The sequence below is a fragment of the Grampus griseus genome (genome assembly GCF_964374135.1).
Source record: "Grampus griseus genome assembly, chromosome: 3".
Taxonomy (NCBI): Eukaryota; Metazoa; Chordata; class Mammalia; order Artiodactyla; family Delphinidae; genus Grampus; species Grampus griseus.
In genome coordinates, this window is record NC_139019.1 from 164,823,644 (window position 1) to 164,840,249 (window position 16,606).

Here is a 16,606-nt window from a genome sequence, read left to right on the forward strand (position 1 = left end):
ATTTCATTCCCACATTTCAGGTGGGAAAACTGGGGCTGCCAGTAGGATTCACAGGCCCCACCCCCACCCCCACCCCAAGTCCAGCCTCCCAGCCCGGAAATGGGGCAGTCACTCCTTCCCGAACCAAAACTCCTTAATTCCTAGGTAAGAGACGCCGCTTGCCTCATTGAGGGCGGGGCCTGGCACATTACGAGGCGGGACCAAGGCCTTTCTACTTTCCTATTGGTGCTCCTCTCTTGGGGGAGGGACCTCTCGAAACCGGTGTTCTTGATTTGCTGTAGCCTTGGCGGCCCGTGACCCGGATAGTGCAACATGGCGGCGCCCAGCGGTAAGGTAGAACCGGCAGGGATTCCGCGGCCGGCCGCGTGAGTAGGTAGGTCGCACATGGGGAGGCAAGCGCGAATATCTGGGCCCCGGGGCGGCCAGTTCTGTGCTGGCACTGCGGAAGGGTGGCCCCGGAGGGCCGCGGCTGCAGGGCCAGGGCACCGTGACCTTTCCGGGTACGGGGCGGGGATGTGCTGGAAAAAGCCGCCCTCTCTGTACCCGCCTCCCCACATCCCTAATCTCTAATTTTGCAGATGAGACTGCTGAGGTTCAGAGAGGTTAAAGCCTTCTTCCAAGGTCACGCCGCAAGTCATCAGCTAGGCTGGAATTGGATCCCGCGTCTGTCCCTTTCTCCGAAGGGACTCAAAATCCTGGCAGCCAGCCTCAGCTGTTGTAGGTACACCCTGCCTAGGGATTAAGATTTTTAGAAGTTTTGTAGAAATTTAGCTCTTCCCATTAACTGATATTTGCTGGGTACCCACCATATGCCAGGCACTGTCCCAGGTCCTGGAGACGCAGCAATAAGGCACACAAAAATCCCCGAGCTCCCCGGGAAATCTCCCCGGGAAGCCAGACATTGAACAAATCAGAAGTAAATGAAACATGTGATTTCAGATGCTAATAATTGCTAAAAATACATTCATCAGGGTGACGGGACTTTAGATTGGGAGTGGGGCGTTGGTCAGGGAAGGCTTCTTATTTGACTATAGACCTGAATGACCAGAGACAGCTCTGGACTGATGGGAGCGGGTGTGGCGGGGGGGGGGGGGGGGTGCGAGAAATTTACAGAAAGAGAAGCAAGTTCAAAGGCTCTGAGGCTAGAATAAAGTCAGCTTGTTTAAGAAACGGTGTAGCTGGAGCTGCCAGTACTAAGAGTTGAGTTTGGAGGGGCGGACCCTACCTGATTTTATCTTGTGTGATATAACATTAGTGATTTTAGGCAGAGAACACTGAATTTACTTTACATTTAAAAAGCTCCCTCTGACCACTGGGGGGAGAACTGAGTGGAGGCAGGTAAGGAAAGAAGTGTGAGGCTGGGTAGGTGGAAAGAGGTCATGGACTGGAGTGGTGGCCTGCAGATGGAGAGAAATAGATGCATCTGAGGTGGATTTGGAAGCAGTCAACAGGAGTAGCTGATGGATTGGATGGGGGAGTGAGGGACACAGTGGACTCAGAATTCCCAGGTTTGTGGTCTGAATGACTGGGAATGGTGATGTCATTGGCTAGAATGAGGAAGAACAAGTTTCAGCAGGGATATAATTTGGAACAACATAAGTTTGAGATGGCTGGGGAATACACCAAAGTGGCAGTTAGGTATGGAGGCTGGAGCTCATGGCATATATCATCATTTCTCAGACTTTAGCACACAGAGGAGAAACCTGGACTTTTGTTAAAATGCAGATTCTGGGGCTTCCCTGGTGGCGCAGTGGTTGAGAGTCCGCCTGCCGATGCAGGGGACGCGGGTTCGTGCCCCGGTCTGGGAAGATCCCACATGCCGCAGAGCGGCTGGACCCGTGAGCCATGGCTGCTAAGCCTGCGCGTCCGGAGCCTGTGCTCCACAACGGGAGAGGCCACAACAGTGAGAGGCCCGCGTACCGCAAAAAAAAAAAAAAAAAAAAAAATGCAGATTCTGATTCAGCAGGTCTGGGTTAGGGCTGAGATTTTGCATTTCTAATAAGCTCCCAGATGATAATAACCAATGCAGCTGGTCCCTGGGACACACTTTGAATAGCAAAGGTTTAGATTAAAGTCTTAATCTCAGCTGCATGTTACAGTCATTTGAGTGCTTTAAAATGCTGATACCTGGGCCATGCCTCTAGATAGTTGGATTCAGTATATCTGGGGTATGGCCTGGACAAGGGGATTTTTAAAGCTCCCTAGATTATTCTAATATGAACAAAGTTTAAGAACCATTAGAGCTGCCTACAGGAATACAGAGAGGAGAGGAACCTCTCTTGGAAGCTGAATGATGCCTTAGAGTAGCAGACAGATAAATTCAGAACGTGGGACTCTTTGCAGCCTTATTACTCAAAATGTGGTCTCCAGACTAGCAACATCAGCATCACTTGGAAGTTTGTTAGAGGTATGGTCTTTGGCTCCACCCCAGACCCACTGAATCAGAATCTGCATTTTAACAAGATCTTTGGTGATTCATCTGCAAATTCAAGTTTGTAAACATTGCAAACTTTAGAGAAGGAAGCAGGTCTTACTGAATGGTTGAGAAATAGACCTGGGTACTAGGAAGAAAATCAAGAGTGTCAAGGTGGGAGGAGGACCTCACCTATGCCACATCCTTCTGAGAAATTGAGCAAAATGAGCCAAAGAAATGGCTCACTGGCTTTGTTAAATGTAGAAGACACAAGGGGTCTTTATAGGAGTGGTGTCAGTGGAGTGGTTGGGGCAGCAGCCAAGTTGGAGAGAGTGAGGAGGGAACACAGCGTGCAGACATCTCTTGGGAGAAGCTGTGCTATAAATGGAGCAGAGATGTGGAGCAGAGGCGGAAGAAGATGCTAGAGAAAGTTTAAACAGTGATAAAAGTGATCCAAATACTTCCCAACTCATTTTATGAGGCCAGCATTACCCTGAAACTAAACCAAACAGACACGACAAGAAACGAAAACTACAGACCAATATCTCTTATGAACATGGATACAAAAATCCTCAACAAAATGTTAGCAAACCAATTTTAGCAACATATAAAAAGAATTATACACCATGACCAAGTGGAATTTGCCCGAGGAATGCAATATGAGTTTAACATTTGAAAATCAGTTAATGTAATACACCATATTAATAGACTAAAGGACAAAAAACACATGATTAGTTTGGTAGAAGCAAAAAAAAAAGCATTTGACAAAATCTGATGCCCTTTCTTATAAAAATACTCAGCATCTAGCAATGGAAAGGAATTTCCTCAACCTGATAGGTCATCTGTGAAAAACCCACAGCTGACATCGTATTTAATGATGAAAGACTGGATGCTTTCCCCTCTAAGATCAGGAACAAGACAAGGATGTGCACCCTGGCCACTTCTATTCAACACTGTACTGGAGGTCCAGCAAGGACACTTGGGCAAAAAAAAGAAATAAAAGGCATCCAGATTAGTCAGGAAGAGGTAAAACTGTCTATGTTTGCAGATGACATGATCTTGTATGTAGAAAATCTCAGGGAATCCAATTTTTTAAAAAAAACTATTAGGACTAATGCAAGTTCAGCAGGGTTGCAAGATACAAGATCAACACATAAAAATAAATTGTGTTTCTGTACGCTAGCAATGAACAATGTGAAAATGAAATTATACAGTAGCTTCATAAAGAATAAGATACAAATAAATTTAACAAAAGAAGTAAAGGACTTCTACACGGTAAATTGTAAAACATCGTTGAGAGAAATTAAAGAAGATCTAAATTAATGGAGAGGTATCCCATGTTCATGGATCAGAAGATAATATTATTAAGATACCAGTATTTCCCAAACTGTTCTACAGATTCAACACAATCCCTACCAGAATCCCAGCTGGATTTTTTCCAGAAATTGACAGCTGGTTCTAAAATTTATATGTAATAGTGAGAGATCTAGAATAGCCAAATATTATTGTAAAAGAAGAACAAAATAGGAGGACTTAACACTTCCCAATTTCAGAACCTACAAGCTACAATAATCACAACAGTGTGGTATTGGCATAAGGCTCAACATATAGATCAACAGAATTAAATTGAGAGCCCAAAAGTAAACTCTTACATTTATGGTCAATTGATTTTCAACAAGAGTGACAATGAGAAAAAATAGTCTCTTCAACAAATAGTACTAGGACAACTGGATATCTACATGAAATGAACCCCTTCCTCACACCATTCACAAAGATTAATTCAAAATGGATCAGAGGGGAATTCCCTGGTGGTCCAGTGGTTAGGACTCTGAGCTTCCACTGCAGGGGGCATGGATTCCATCCCTGGTGGGGCAACTAAGATCCCCACAAGCCACAAGGTGTGGCCAAAACAAACAAACAAAACTTCTAGAAGAAAACATAGGAGTAAATCTTCATGACCTTGGGCCAGGCAATGGTTTTTTAGATAAAACATAAAAAAAAAAAAATCGAAAGCAAAGCTACAAAAGTAAAACAGAAATTGGATTTCATTGGAATTAAACATTTGTGCTGCAAACAATAACATCAGGAAAGTGAAAGACAATTCAAAGAATGGGAGAAAGTATTTGTAAATCATAAGCTTGAAGTATGCAGAATATATAAACAACTCAATAATAAAAAGATAAATAACCTAATTTTTAAATGGACAAAGGATCTAAATAGACATTTCTCTGAAGAAGATACACAATGGCCAATAAACCCATGAAAAGATGCTCATCGTCATTACCTTTTAGGGAAATGCAAATCGGAACCACAATGAGATACCACTTCACACCCATTAGGATGTCTGTAATCAAAAAGAAAGACAACAGCAAGTATTGGCAAGAATGCAGAGAAATTGGAACTCTTATACATTGCTGGTGGGGATGTAAAGTTGTGCAGCCACTTTGGAAAACACTTTGGCAGTTTCTCAAATGATTAGACATAGAGTTACTATATGTCCCAGCAATTTGATTTCTAAGTATATACCCAAGGGAAGTGTAAACATGTGTTCATACAAAAGCTACACAAGTGTTCATAGCAGCAATAGTCATATAGTCAAAAAGTGGGAAGAACTGCAAGTGTTCATCAATGGAATGGGTAAATAAAATATGGTTAAATCCATATAATGAAAAAATTTGGGCAATTAAAAGGAATGAAGTCTGATACATATTACAACATGGATAAACCTTGAAAACATGTTAAGTGAAAGAAGGCAGTCACAAAAGAGCCCGTATTATATGATTCCATTTATATGAAATTCCCAGAGTAGGCAAATTTATAGACACTAGATTAGGGGTTGCCTAGGGTTGAGGGTGAGGGGAAATAGAGGGACTGCTAATGGGTATAGGTGGGGTTTTTTTGGGGGGGTGTGTGACAAAAGTGTTCTAAAATTAGATTTAGTGATGGTTGCACAATTCTGTGAATATACAGTTGACCCTTGAACAATGTAGGGGTTAGGGGTGCCGACCCTCCTCACAGTTAAAAATCCAAATATAACTTTATAGTCCGCCCTTCATATCCACGGTTCCACATCCTAAGATTCAACCAACCACAGGTCGTGTAGTACTGTAGTACGTATTTACTGAAAAAAAAATCAGCGTGTAAGTGGACCCATGCAGTTCAAAGCAGTGTTGTTCAAGGGTCAACTACTGAAAACACATTGGATTTTATACTTAGGTTCAACTGTATGGTACACAAATAAAGCTGTTAAACAAAACAGAATGATCTGGTAGGGAGGGGGACGAATGCAGGAGCAAATTCCTCAAGATAGTGAAGGGTTTGGCCCAGAAGAACAGGGACCTTTGATTGTAACAGTCACTTCTGCTCCATCTTGTGCATGCAGTCTGGGACGTGACCTCTGCCCAAGAGAGGGGTCTCATTGCCTTTAGCGGGTGGGGTACCAGGCTGATGCTCTTTCTTCTCTCTTTCTAGGTGGTTGTCCGACAGGCAAAGGCATGAGCTGGGCCCAAGCCATCCTGCTGGCCCGGGGCCTCTCTCGGGGCTGGGGAGGTATCTGCAGCACTGCCCTCACCGGAGCCCCCTTCTCTCAGGTAACTGCCAGTCATGGGGTGGAGAGAGGCAGGCAGGCCTGGGATTCGCTCACAAGCCCTCCCAGTGAAGCCAGCTCGGGGTGGCGGGGGTGGGGGTGGGGGGGTCTGGGCTGGCCTGTCTGCTCTGAGGGCCAGTTGAATGTCTCTTCTCATTTTAAGAAGTGTTGGTGCGCCCACGAGTGAGGGGCTTGAATTTGAAATCAAGAAGGTCTGAGCTAAGTAGATTTGGGTGGTGACTCTGGGTGACTCCTGTATTCACTTGTAAAGATGTGAATTGAATTTCGTTCCCTTACCCTAAGTGACCAGGCTGATCAACGGCCATAAATTATAACAAGGATGGTGATGATGGTGACAATATTAATAGCTCCCTTACTGAGCACTTCCTCTGGGCCAGGCCCTGTGCTATGCATTTCATTTGCATTATCTCATTTGTGGTGTCTCCCCTTCTTTGGAGCATTCTAGAGCTTCTTTTCTGCTTTCTGCCCTATGCACATACCACCTGTAGTATTAGTTTCCTACACTTTCACTTTGTTTATTTTTTTAAAATATAAATTTATTTATTTATTTTTGGCTGCGTTGGGTCTTCGTTGCTGCGCACAGGCTTTCTCTAGTTGCAGCAAGTGGGGGCTGCTCTTCATTGCGGTGCACAAGCTTCTCATTGCGGTGGCTTCTCTGTTGCGGAGCACTAGCTCTAGGTGCGTGGGCTTCAGTAGTTGTGGCACACAGGCTCAGTAGTTGTGTCACATGGGCTTAGTTGCTCTGTGGCATGTGGGATCTTCCCGGACCAGGGCTCGAACCCGTGTCCCCTGCATTGGCAGGCGGATTCTTTTTTTTTTTTTTTTAAATAGAGAACAGGAGTATTTATTTATTTTTAAATTTATTTATTTTTATTTTTGGCTGTGTTGGGTCTTCCTTTCTGCCCAAGGGCTTTCTCTAGTTGTAGCAAGCGGGGGCCACTCTTCATCGCGGTGTGCGGGCCTCTCACTATCACGGCCTCTCTCGTTGCGGAGCACAGGCTCCAGACGCGCAGGCTCAGTAGTTGTGGCTCACAGGCCTAGTTGATCCACGGCATGTGGGATCTTCCCAGACCCAGCCTCGAACCCGTGTCCCCTGCATTAGCAGGCAGATTCTCAACCACTGCGCCACCAGGGAAGCCCTGGGAGGCGGATTCTTTACCACTGCGCCACTTTAAATGAATGCCTTTTTTTAAAAAAAACATCTCCTTACCTAAGCAGGATATTGGGATGGCTATTGGGTGCAGCAGAACAGAGGGCTTCAATCTCAGCTGTGCTGCTTTGCTGCTGTGTGGCGCCAGCCATCTTGTTTCATCTCCCAGGGCCTCAGTTTCCTCATCTGTAAAATGGGTACATGAAGAGGCACTCCTTCAATGGACAGTTGAGAAGAGTAAATGAGCCTCACTCTCAGAAAGTGCTCAACAATGCCTGGAACATAAGAATATTCCATAAGGGACTTCCCTGGTGGTCCAGTGGTTAGGACTCTGTGCTCCCACTGCAGGGGGCCCAGGTTCGATCCCTGGTCGGGGAACTGAGATCCCTCAAGCCACACAGCCCGGCCAAAAAAAAAAAAAAATTCTGTAAATGTTAGCTCTTATTAGCCATATATTTGAAAAGATGTCTTATGTATAACCATTCTAATTTAAACATTCAATTTAAATGAAAGTAAATCTATTAGGGTACCATCTAGAGCAGGGGTTGGCAAACTTTTTCGTAAAGGGTAAGACAGTAAATGCTTTTGGCTTTGTAGGCCATGTGGTCTCTGTCACAACTACTCAACTCTGCCACTGCAGCACAAAGCAGCCCCAGACCAGACATAATGAAGGCATATGGCTGTGTTCCAATAAAACTTTATTGACAAAAGCAGGCAGCTGACTGGATTTGCCCCACAGACTGTAGTTTGCCAACTTCTGTTCTAGAGGGATCTGACCTGCTCCCAGCAGCATACACTCCCCACTCTGGGGAACAAGATCTCCTTGACCCAAAGGAGGTACCATCATAATAGATGGGGAGAGAGGCCTGAGCAGTAGAGTGGGTTGTGGGTATCACCAGGTGGAGGACAGTCACGCTGAGGCTCCTGCTGACTCCAGAATCTGCATTTTCTTTTTTCAACTCAATTTTTTTTTTGGTTTTTTTTGGCCATGCCACGTGGCTTGTGGGATCTTAGTTCCCTGACCTGGGATTGAACCCAGGCCCTCAGCATTGAAAGCATGGAGTCCTAACCACTGAATTACAAGGGAATTCCCTCAACTCAGTTTTTGAAATCTATCTTTTAAATAAGTAATTACAGCAGACAATATAGTTCAAAATTCAAAAAGTTCTGAGGCTGTACCGTGACAAGGGTCTCTCTCTCTCTTGCCTGGCCACCGCTTAGCTCCCTTCTCTAGAGACAAGATGTTGCCTGCTTATTGTATTTCCTTCCAGAGATGTTTTTCACAAAAGCAAAAAATATGTATCCATACAGTCGATTCTCATTATTCACAGTAACATTCTAGAAAGTCACTGCATACGCTGAATTAGCGAATATCAAACCATTGCTGCCAGGGGAGATACGGGATAAGGTTCCTGTGAGCCTCAGGTCATAACATTTTCATCAACCAATCAGTCATAACATTGTTGTATGTGTGTTTCTGTTTAAAGACATCCTATTTAATATAGCTTTTTGATTCATTAACATTGAACCCGCGGCCAACAGCACTATAACTCATGCCTGAGCTTACCTACCACATGTATCTTCTCTAAGGAACAGCAGGGCCTTCTTGCACGTAGGAACACTAGGCACGCTTAGGGGTCCTTTTCAACCACAAATCAACAAAAAAGATGCAGAAAACATACACTAAATAAACCTCTAGGGACTTTCCTGGTGGCACAGTGGTTGAGAATCCACCTGCCAACGCAGGGGACACGGGTTCAAGCCCTGGTCTGGGAAGATCCCACATGCTGCGGAGCAACTAAGCCCGTGTGCCACAACTACTGAGCCTGCATTCTAGAGCCTGTGAGCCACAACTACTGAAGCCCACATGCCTAGCGCCTGTGCTCTGCAACAAGAGAAGCCACCGCAATGAGAAGCCGGCGCACCTCAACGAAGGGTAGCACCCGCTCACCACAACTAGAGAAAGCCCGCGCACAGCAACGAAGACCCAACACAGCCAAAAATAAATAAATAAAAATTTTAAAATAATAATAAATAAACCTCTAAAAGGACACTCGTTGGGAATTCCCTGGCGGTCGAGCGGTTAGGACTCAGTGCTTTCACCGCCGGGAACCCAAGTTTGATCCCTCGTTGGGGAACTAGTTCCTGCAAGACATGCAGCACAGACAAAAAAATAAAACAAAGTAATATAAAATAAAAGGACACTTGTTGACAGCATGGGGGCTGATACAAGAAGGCCAAGCATTGCCTTGTTCCATCTCAGCTGGGAATATAGGCGCTGGGCAACTCAACTTTCCACCCCCCTGCACGTGTCTGCAAATGGCCAGAAAGTGCCAAGAGTATTGGCTTTGGGAGTATAAATGAATTTTAGCAAGTAGGCAACTTTGCAAACATGGAATTCGCAAATAATGAGGACCAACTATATATAAGCTGTTGTTGTTTTCTTTTTTTTACACAAATGGGAAGCTACTGTACACACCGTTTCACACCTTGTTTTTTTTTCATTTAATGGTATACCCTGGAGCTCACTCCAGGTCACACAAGACCTCCTCAGTGCGCCTTACAGCGGTAGGTGCTCCTTGTCCAGGTGCTTGGCCATTTGCTAAATTATTTCCTTGCCGATGCACATTTGGGCCATTTCCACTGACGCAGCAGACGAACAAAAGTCATTTGGTGCAGGTGCTTTTAGAGCTATCCAATTTAAATACCAGATGCAGGATTGCTGCGTCAGAGGGTGTGTGTCTGTCATCGTGGTGAACATTGCCTCCGTCGGGGCGTTACCATTGCTCTCTCACACTTTGTGATGGTGCCTGATCATGGGTCTGTAACGCGCGCAGCACACTTCTTCAGTGGCCCTTAGGGAGGCCTGCTGGCACCTTTCTCAGCAAAGAGCCAGTGCGGCAGTCCCCCAGGGGCACTGGGAGACCCACATTCCAGCAGTGGTTCTCTATCCGCAGGTGACGCCCCAGGCCCCGCGGGGCCTCCACTGCAGCACAGCCACCCACAACCCTGACTCGCCGCTGGTCCCACGCCCACCCGAACCCCAGAGGGGGCTGGTCAAGGCCCTGGCACCCCATGAGGAGCTGTTTAGGCAGGCGCCAGATGGGGTGCGGGACAAGGCGAGCTTCGTGCAGGCGGTGCAGAACTTTACGCAGTACAACGTGCACAAGCGGGGCCACGTCGACTTCATCTACCTGGCCCTGCGCAAGATGCGGGAGTACGGCGTCGAGCGGGACCTGGCTATCTACAACCTGCTGCTTGACATCTTCCCCAAGGAGGTCTTCCGGCCTCGCAACATCTTCCACAGCATCTTCCTCCACTACCCACGGCAGCAGGAGTGCGGGATCGCTGTCCTGGAGCAGATGGAGAACCACGGTGAGGCCAGCAGGCCAGCTCAGGCAGGGGCGGGGGCCACCTCCCTCTCCAGGGTCTCGGGGCCCTCCATGGCTCCTTGGCTCTGACTCGTCTCCTCTCTGTCTCTCTGTCTGGCTTCCTCCTCTGCGCGCCCACCCCCATCTCTTGCTCATCTCTCTCTCCCAACATCCCTTCCCTCTTCTGCCCCCTCCCTGAGGCTCAGCCTCCATCTGCCTGGCACAGGGGTGATGCCCAACAAGGAGACGGAGTTCCTGCTCACTCAGATATTTGGGCGCAAAAGCTACCCCATGCTCAAGTTTGTGCGCATGAAGCTGTGGTTCACCCGCTTCAAGAATATCAACCCCTTCCCCGTGCCCCGGGACCTGCCCCAGGACCCAGTGGACCTGGCCAGATTGGCCCTGCGGCACATGGAGCCCGACCTCAGTGCCAGGGTCACCGTCTATCAGGTATCCACCCTGTCCACATCCTCGGCCGCCTCTGTGGCAGGGCCCCCTTCAGTAAGCCCAAGTGATTGTGGTGAGACAGGCCGTGATTCGCTGGCAGAACCTCCGCTAGAGTCCAGGGCCCTTGGCACAGCTTGACCTCTGACCTCGGCCCCTCTCCCCACATTCACTGTATTCCGGGCATGGCTTTCCGTTCCTTGAGCAGTCTGTGGCAGCTCCCCCCTGAGGCCTTTGTGCTTGCTGTTCCCTCTGCCAGGAACACCCTTCCTCCGGGACTGCACTTCCTTCAGGTCTGAGTTCCACCGACCTTTCGTCAGGACCTCTTTCCTGACCACCCTGGCTGAGCCTGGTTCCCTGTGACTCAGTTTCACCTGTGTCTCCCAAGGCCCAGCACAGGTTCTGGCACAAAGCGGACGTTCCACAGCTGTTTGTCGAATGACTAAATGAAATATTCCCCATATCCTGGGGGCTGTGGGAGCCCAAAAGGGAGCAGGGAGGGCTTCCTGGAGGAGGTGAGGGTGAGCTGGGCGCAGGCAGAACAGAAGAGGGGAGGAGAGCATTCCAGGCAGAGGGAGCAGCATGGGCCAGGGCTCGAGGGTGGCTGGGAGTGGCTGGAGATGCTGAAAGGGCTTCCTTTGGCCGGAGCAGGGAGTTGGGGTGAGAGAGAAGAGGCATGTAGGACACCGGGTTAGTAATGAGAGGGCCACGGGGAGGTTTTAAGAAGAGGAGGGTTGGGGTGCAAGTCAAGTTTCTGGAAGGATTTGCGCCTTTGAAAGCGCCCCCTGGCGGCCGTGTGGATGGTGTTGGATTGGGGGCAAGGCGAAGAGGACAGAGGGGCTAGGAGAGTGGTGATGCGGTGTCCCAGTGAGAGAACATATTGCAGAGGAAGTGCAGTTTTTAACTCATTTCTTCGTTTTTTAAAGTAATGCATTAAAAGGAATTCCCTGGTGGTCCAGTGGTTAGGACTCTGCGCTTTCACTACTGAGGGCCTGGGTTCCATTCCTGGTCAGGGAACTAAGATTCCACAAGCCGGGCGGCATGCCACCACACACACCCCCCCTAAAAAAAGTAATGCATTAAAAAGCCAAACAGGGAACTGCACGGGTTCAATCCCTGGTCAGGGAACTAAGATACTGCAAGCCCACACGGCACAGCGGGGAAAAAAAAAAAGCCAAATGGTACACAAGAACACACAGTGAAGAGTTCCCCTCTCCTACCCTGACCCTTTAGCCCCCAGGCTACTTCCCCAGAGGTGACCACTTCCATGTCTCCTTCCCAAGAGATCTATGCATTTGCATGCAGATGTATACTTTTTTTTTTGCATATATATCCTTTGTATTTAAATATCCCTTTTTTCCCCTGTTTCATTATTAAAAGTGCATACAGAAGGGTTGAAAACATGGTAAAATGATCACCTACACCACCTAGATTTTTTTAAAAACTTTATTGAAGTATAGTTGATTTACAATGTTGTGTTAGTTTCTGGTGTACAGCAAAGTGATTCAGTTATATATATATATGTTTACATATATATTTTTTCAGATTCTTTTCCATTATACTTTATTACAAGATCTTGAATATAGTTCCCTGTGCTATACAGTAGGACCCTGTTGTTTGACACCACCTAGATTTAGAATGGGAACAATCCAAGTATCTATCAAGAGGGACTTGTCCATGTCCACTGTGGCACCTCAATCAGACTGGTGAAAAAAGTGAAAGGGTGAGGCATGCACAGTGGTGTAGTAAGCCACCTAAAGTGTGAGAAGGGAGGAGAAATAAAAAGGCATATAGCTATTTGTTTATTTTCACAAGAATAAATAATGCAAGGAATTCCCTGGCGGTCCAGTGGTTAGGACTTAGAGCTCTCACTGACAAGGGCCCGGGTTCAATCCCTGGTCGGGGAACTAAGATCACGCAAGCCAGGCGGCATGCCCAAAAAATAAAAAAATTTAAAAAATAAGTAATGCAAAGATAAGTCAGATATGGATAAAAATGGTCATCTCTGGGTGGGCAGAGGAGATAGGGATAGAGAGAAAAGAATGGGAGGGAGACATCTATTTAATACGGGTTGGCTTCTAAACTATGGAAATGTTTAGTCTATCAAAAATATATATAGGGCTTCCCTGGTGGCGCAGTGGTTGAGAGTCCGCCTGCCAACGCAGGGGACATGGGTTCGTGCCCCGGTCTGGGAAGATCCCATGTGCCATGGAGCGGCTGGGCCCGTGAGCCATGGCCGCTGAGCCTGCGCGTCCGGAGCCTATGCTCCGCAACGGGAGAGGCCACAACAGTGAGAGGCCCGCGTACCGCAAAAAAAAAAAAAAAAAAAAAAAAAAAAAAAAATATATATATATATATATATATATATATATATAAAATCAAAAAAGAGGGGAAAGAACCCACCAAAGTTGAAAACAAACATATGTGGCTAAATATCCAATTGACAGCATAACCAGTGAGAGAAGAAAATTCTGAGTCACTGTTGTCTGACATCCTTAGTGGCCTGCATTCTGAGAATCCTGAACTTAATCCCCTAGCGTTATGGTCAGCTGTAATATCATAATCATTTATGTATATTGATGGATAAGTCAAATAAGCATGTGTATTACTTGTAATAGGAGCCAAGATTTTGACTGTGAGAGAAAAAGATATACAATGTTAGAAAAAATGTTATTTTAATATTAAAAATAACGAGAGAGGCCCACTTACCGCAAAAAAAAAAAAAGAAAAATTAAGTATTGGACTTTTTTTTCTTGATGTGGACCATTTTTAAAGTCTTTATTGAATTTCTTACAGTATCGCTTCTGTTTTATGTTTTGGTGTTTTGGCCGCAAGGCATGTGGGATTTTAGTTCCCTGACCAGGGATCAAACCCACATCCCCTGCATTGGAAGGCAAAGTCTGAACCACTGGACCGCCAGGGAAGTCCCAAAGGAGTCCATTCTTTTTAACCTGAAAGGGTGGAGGATATGTGTGCCAACAGTTGTCCACTCACAGGTATTTCGGTCAGAGTATGTGCATTTTTTCAAAAATGCACTTCATTTAGTTTTGGTTTTTGTTTTTTAGCCATGCTGCTTGACTTGCAGGATCTTGGTTCCCCAACCAGGGATTGAATCTGGGCCACAGCAGTGAAAGTGTCGAGTCCTAACCACTGGACCACCAGGGAATTCCCTCATTTAGTTTTTTGTTTTTTGTTTTAAAAGGCTTTTTTTTTGATGTGTAACATTATTTTTTTTAATCTTTATTAAATTTGTTACAATATTGCTTCTGTTTTATGTTTTGATTCTTTGGCCGCAAGGCATGTGGGATCTTAGCTCCTCAACCAGGTATCGACCCACACCCCCTGCACTGGAAGGTGAAGTCTTAACCACTGGACCGCCAAGGAAGTCCCTCATTTAGTTTTTAAAATCACATTTCAGAGTGTAAAATTAGAAAGCTACAAAAGGCTATTCTTTCCCTCCCTGCCCTCCACAGAGGCAAATGCTGTGACTTGCTTCTTGTGTCTCCTTCCTGGCATATTCTGTTTGCATGAAATTCTTTTCCTTTTTTAAATTTCACATGCACTGAGCACTTAGCATGTACCAGGCATCGTTCTCGGCATTTTAGAACCATCTCAACTAAGTGCTGTTATTGCCCCCATTTTGAACTGGGGAAACTGAGGCACACGGTGACTTAGCCAAGGTCATGCAGACAGTGGCAGAGCCGGGATTTTAACGCAGGTGGGCCAGCTCCAGGGTTCCCTCCATGTGAGTATATCCAGGGTCAGTGGCTCTTACCCAATTAGATAGAAGCAAGAAGGGGGTGGGCTCGAGTGATTGTTGGAGGCCCAGTAGACAGACCCAAGAGGGGTCCTGAATTCACTGGAATCCCCATTTCTCTCTCCCGGGCTCCTCCGTAGGGGCTGTGGGGGCTGCAAGCTTCCACTCCGACTTTCCTTGCAGATGCCTTTGTCCAAAGACTCCACAGATGCCACGGATCCCACGGAGCCCCACATCGTAGGTAAGGTCCTGCGGAGGGAAGGAGGGAGGGAGCGAGCGCCGGGTTCTCAGCAGGCCTGCTGGGTGGGCTCCCTGGGCCTCTGGGCATAGCCCCTCAGCCAGGACGCCCCGGGAATGTGTGTCTCCACATCAGGAATCCAGAGTCCTGATCAGCAGGCCGCCCTGGCCCACCACGACCCAGCCCGCCCGATCTTCGTTGAGGGTCCCTTCTCCCTGTGGCTTCGAGACAAATGCGTCTATTACCACATCCTCAGAGCTGACTTGCTGCCCCCCGAGGAGAGGGTGAGGGCCCAAAGTGGGAGTCGGGGGTGGTAAGAGTGAGTTGGCTCAAAGGTGGGGAGGGGGGTGGGGGTATGGGAGGGCAGGGGCCGGGGGAGAGGCGGCAGGTGGCTGCAACATCCTGGGCCTCTGCCTGCACCTCCGCGGGCCCCCACCCCCACCCTCGGGTTAGGAAGTAGAGGAGATTCCAGAGGAGTGGAACCTCTACTACCCGATGCAGCTAGACCTGGCCTACGGGAGGAGCAGCTGGGATGACTACGAGTTTAACATCGATGAAGGTAAAAACTGGGATGGGTAGGATTCTGAACACTGCACGGGATGGGGTGCCACCTCTGGAGTCGAGGGATGGGGCCCAGGCCGAGACCTAGTCCAGTTACACACACACATACACACACACACACACACACACACCCCCGAGACCTAGTCCAGTTACACACACACACACACACACCACCACCACCACCCCCCCCACCTCGCCCCACGAAAGCACAAAACTCACCACTCAGGGGCTCCAGACCTGTCAGCCCTCAAACATCCTCCTTCAAACGTTTATGGAGCACCTCTGTGCTGGCTACTGGGCGTGACCAGGACAGGCCCAGTCCCTTCCCTCAGGCCAGCGGTGGATCAGACAAGTTACATTCTAGGGGAGGAGCACACAACTCAGCCTCAGGTGGGAGTCAGGAGGATTTCCTGGTGGAAACTTGAGCCAGGAGGTGTCACCTAGGTGAAGCATGGGACAGGCAGGCTAGGCAGAGCATGTGCAAAGGCTTGGAAACACAGAAAAGGACAAAGGGAGCTTAAAGCCCCCATCCTTGGCCTGGAAGGGATGTGGGCTTGAGGGGGCTGCTCCAGTCCCTACTGCACAAACTGAGGGCCTGTCTCTCCTGACAGTGGAGGAAGGCCCTGTCTTCGCCATATGCATGGCGGGTGCTCATGACCAGGCCACGCTGGCCAAGTGGATCCAGGGCCTGCAGGAGACCAACCCAACCCTGGCCCGCATCCCGGTGGTCTTCCGCTTGTCAGCGTCCTCCGGGGAGCTCCTGGCATCCTCCTCAGGGCTGGAGGAGACACCCCTGACCCCACCCGAGGGCCGGGAAGAAGAGGAAAACAATCAGCAGCGACAGCAGCAGAGCCAGAGCTGAGCCTAAGCAGTCACAGGAGCACAGGCGGTGGACTGGTGTGAAAGCATGAGATGACCTCTTAGTGTACAGCAAATAAAAGTTTTCCGGCTTGGGGCTGCCTTGCCTCCTCTCTGGCAGTGTAGCGTCCCTGCCCCTTTAATGCCTGGTGTTACGTCTTTTCAAGTGATGGAAACATCATCCAGAACTGACGGGTCGAGCCGCTG

At 47.9% G+C, this 16,606-nt stretch overlaps 1 protein-coding gene across 5 annotated transcripts; it reads left to right on the forward strand.

The window, feature by feature from the left end:
- Positions 1–266: 266 nt before the first annotated feature.
- ECSIT (ECSIT signaling integrator) lies at positions 267–16,538 on the forward strand. Of its 5 annotated transcripts, none has more exons than XM_082649897.1 (9): positions 288–373; positions 579–717; positions 5,885–6,003; positions 10,128–10,545; positions 10,768–10,991; positions 14,926–14,983; positions 15,116–15,264; positions 15,434–15,539; positions 16,153–16,538. In XM_082649897.1, exons 2-9 carry the CDS (start codon positions 579–581, stop codon positions 16,401–16,403), a joined length of 1,464 nt encoding a protein of 487 aa, XP_082506023.1. In that variant the 5' UTR covers positions 288–373; the 3' UTR covers positions 16,404–16,538. The 5 variants fall into 5 exon arrangements, with proteins under 5 accessions (XP_082506025.1, XP_082506023.1, XP_082506024.1 ...); XM_082649898.1 differs by having other exon boundaries at positions 15,482–15,539; XM_082649899.1 differs by lacking the exon at positions 579–717 and having other exon boundaries at positions 267–373.
- Positions 16,539–16,606: the final 68 nt, after the last annotated feature.

Bases quoted from the DNA above. Each gene is read 5' to 3' on its own strand.
- ECSIT (XM_082649897.1), top strand. From the start codon at position 579: ATGAGACTGCTGAGGTTCAGAGAGGTTAAAGCCTTCTTCCAAGGTCAC. The intron at 6,004-10,127 runs GTAACTGCCAGT...CTCTATCCGCAG, and splicing joins CCGGAGCCCCCTTCTCTCAG to GTGACGCCCCAGGCCCCGCG. The intron at 15,265-15,433 runs GTGAGGGCCCAA...CCCTCGGGTTAG, and splicing joins TGCTGCCCCCCGAGGAGAGG to GAAGTAGAGGAGATTCCAGA.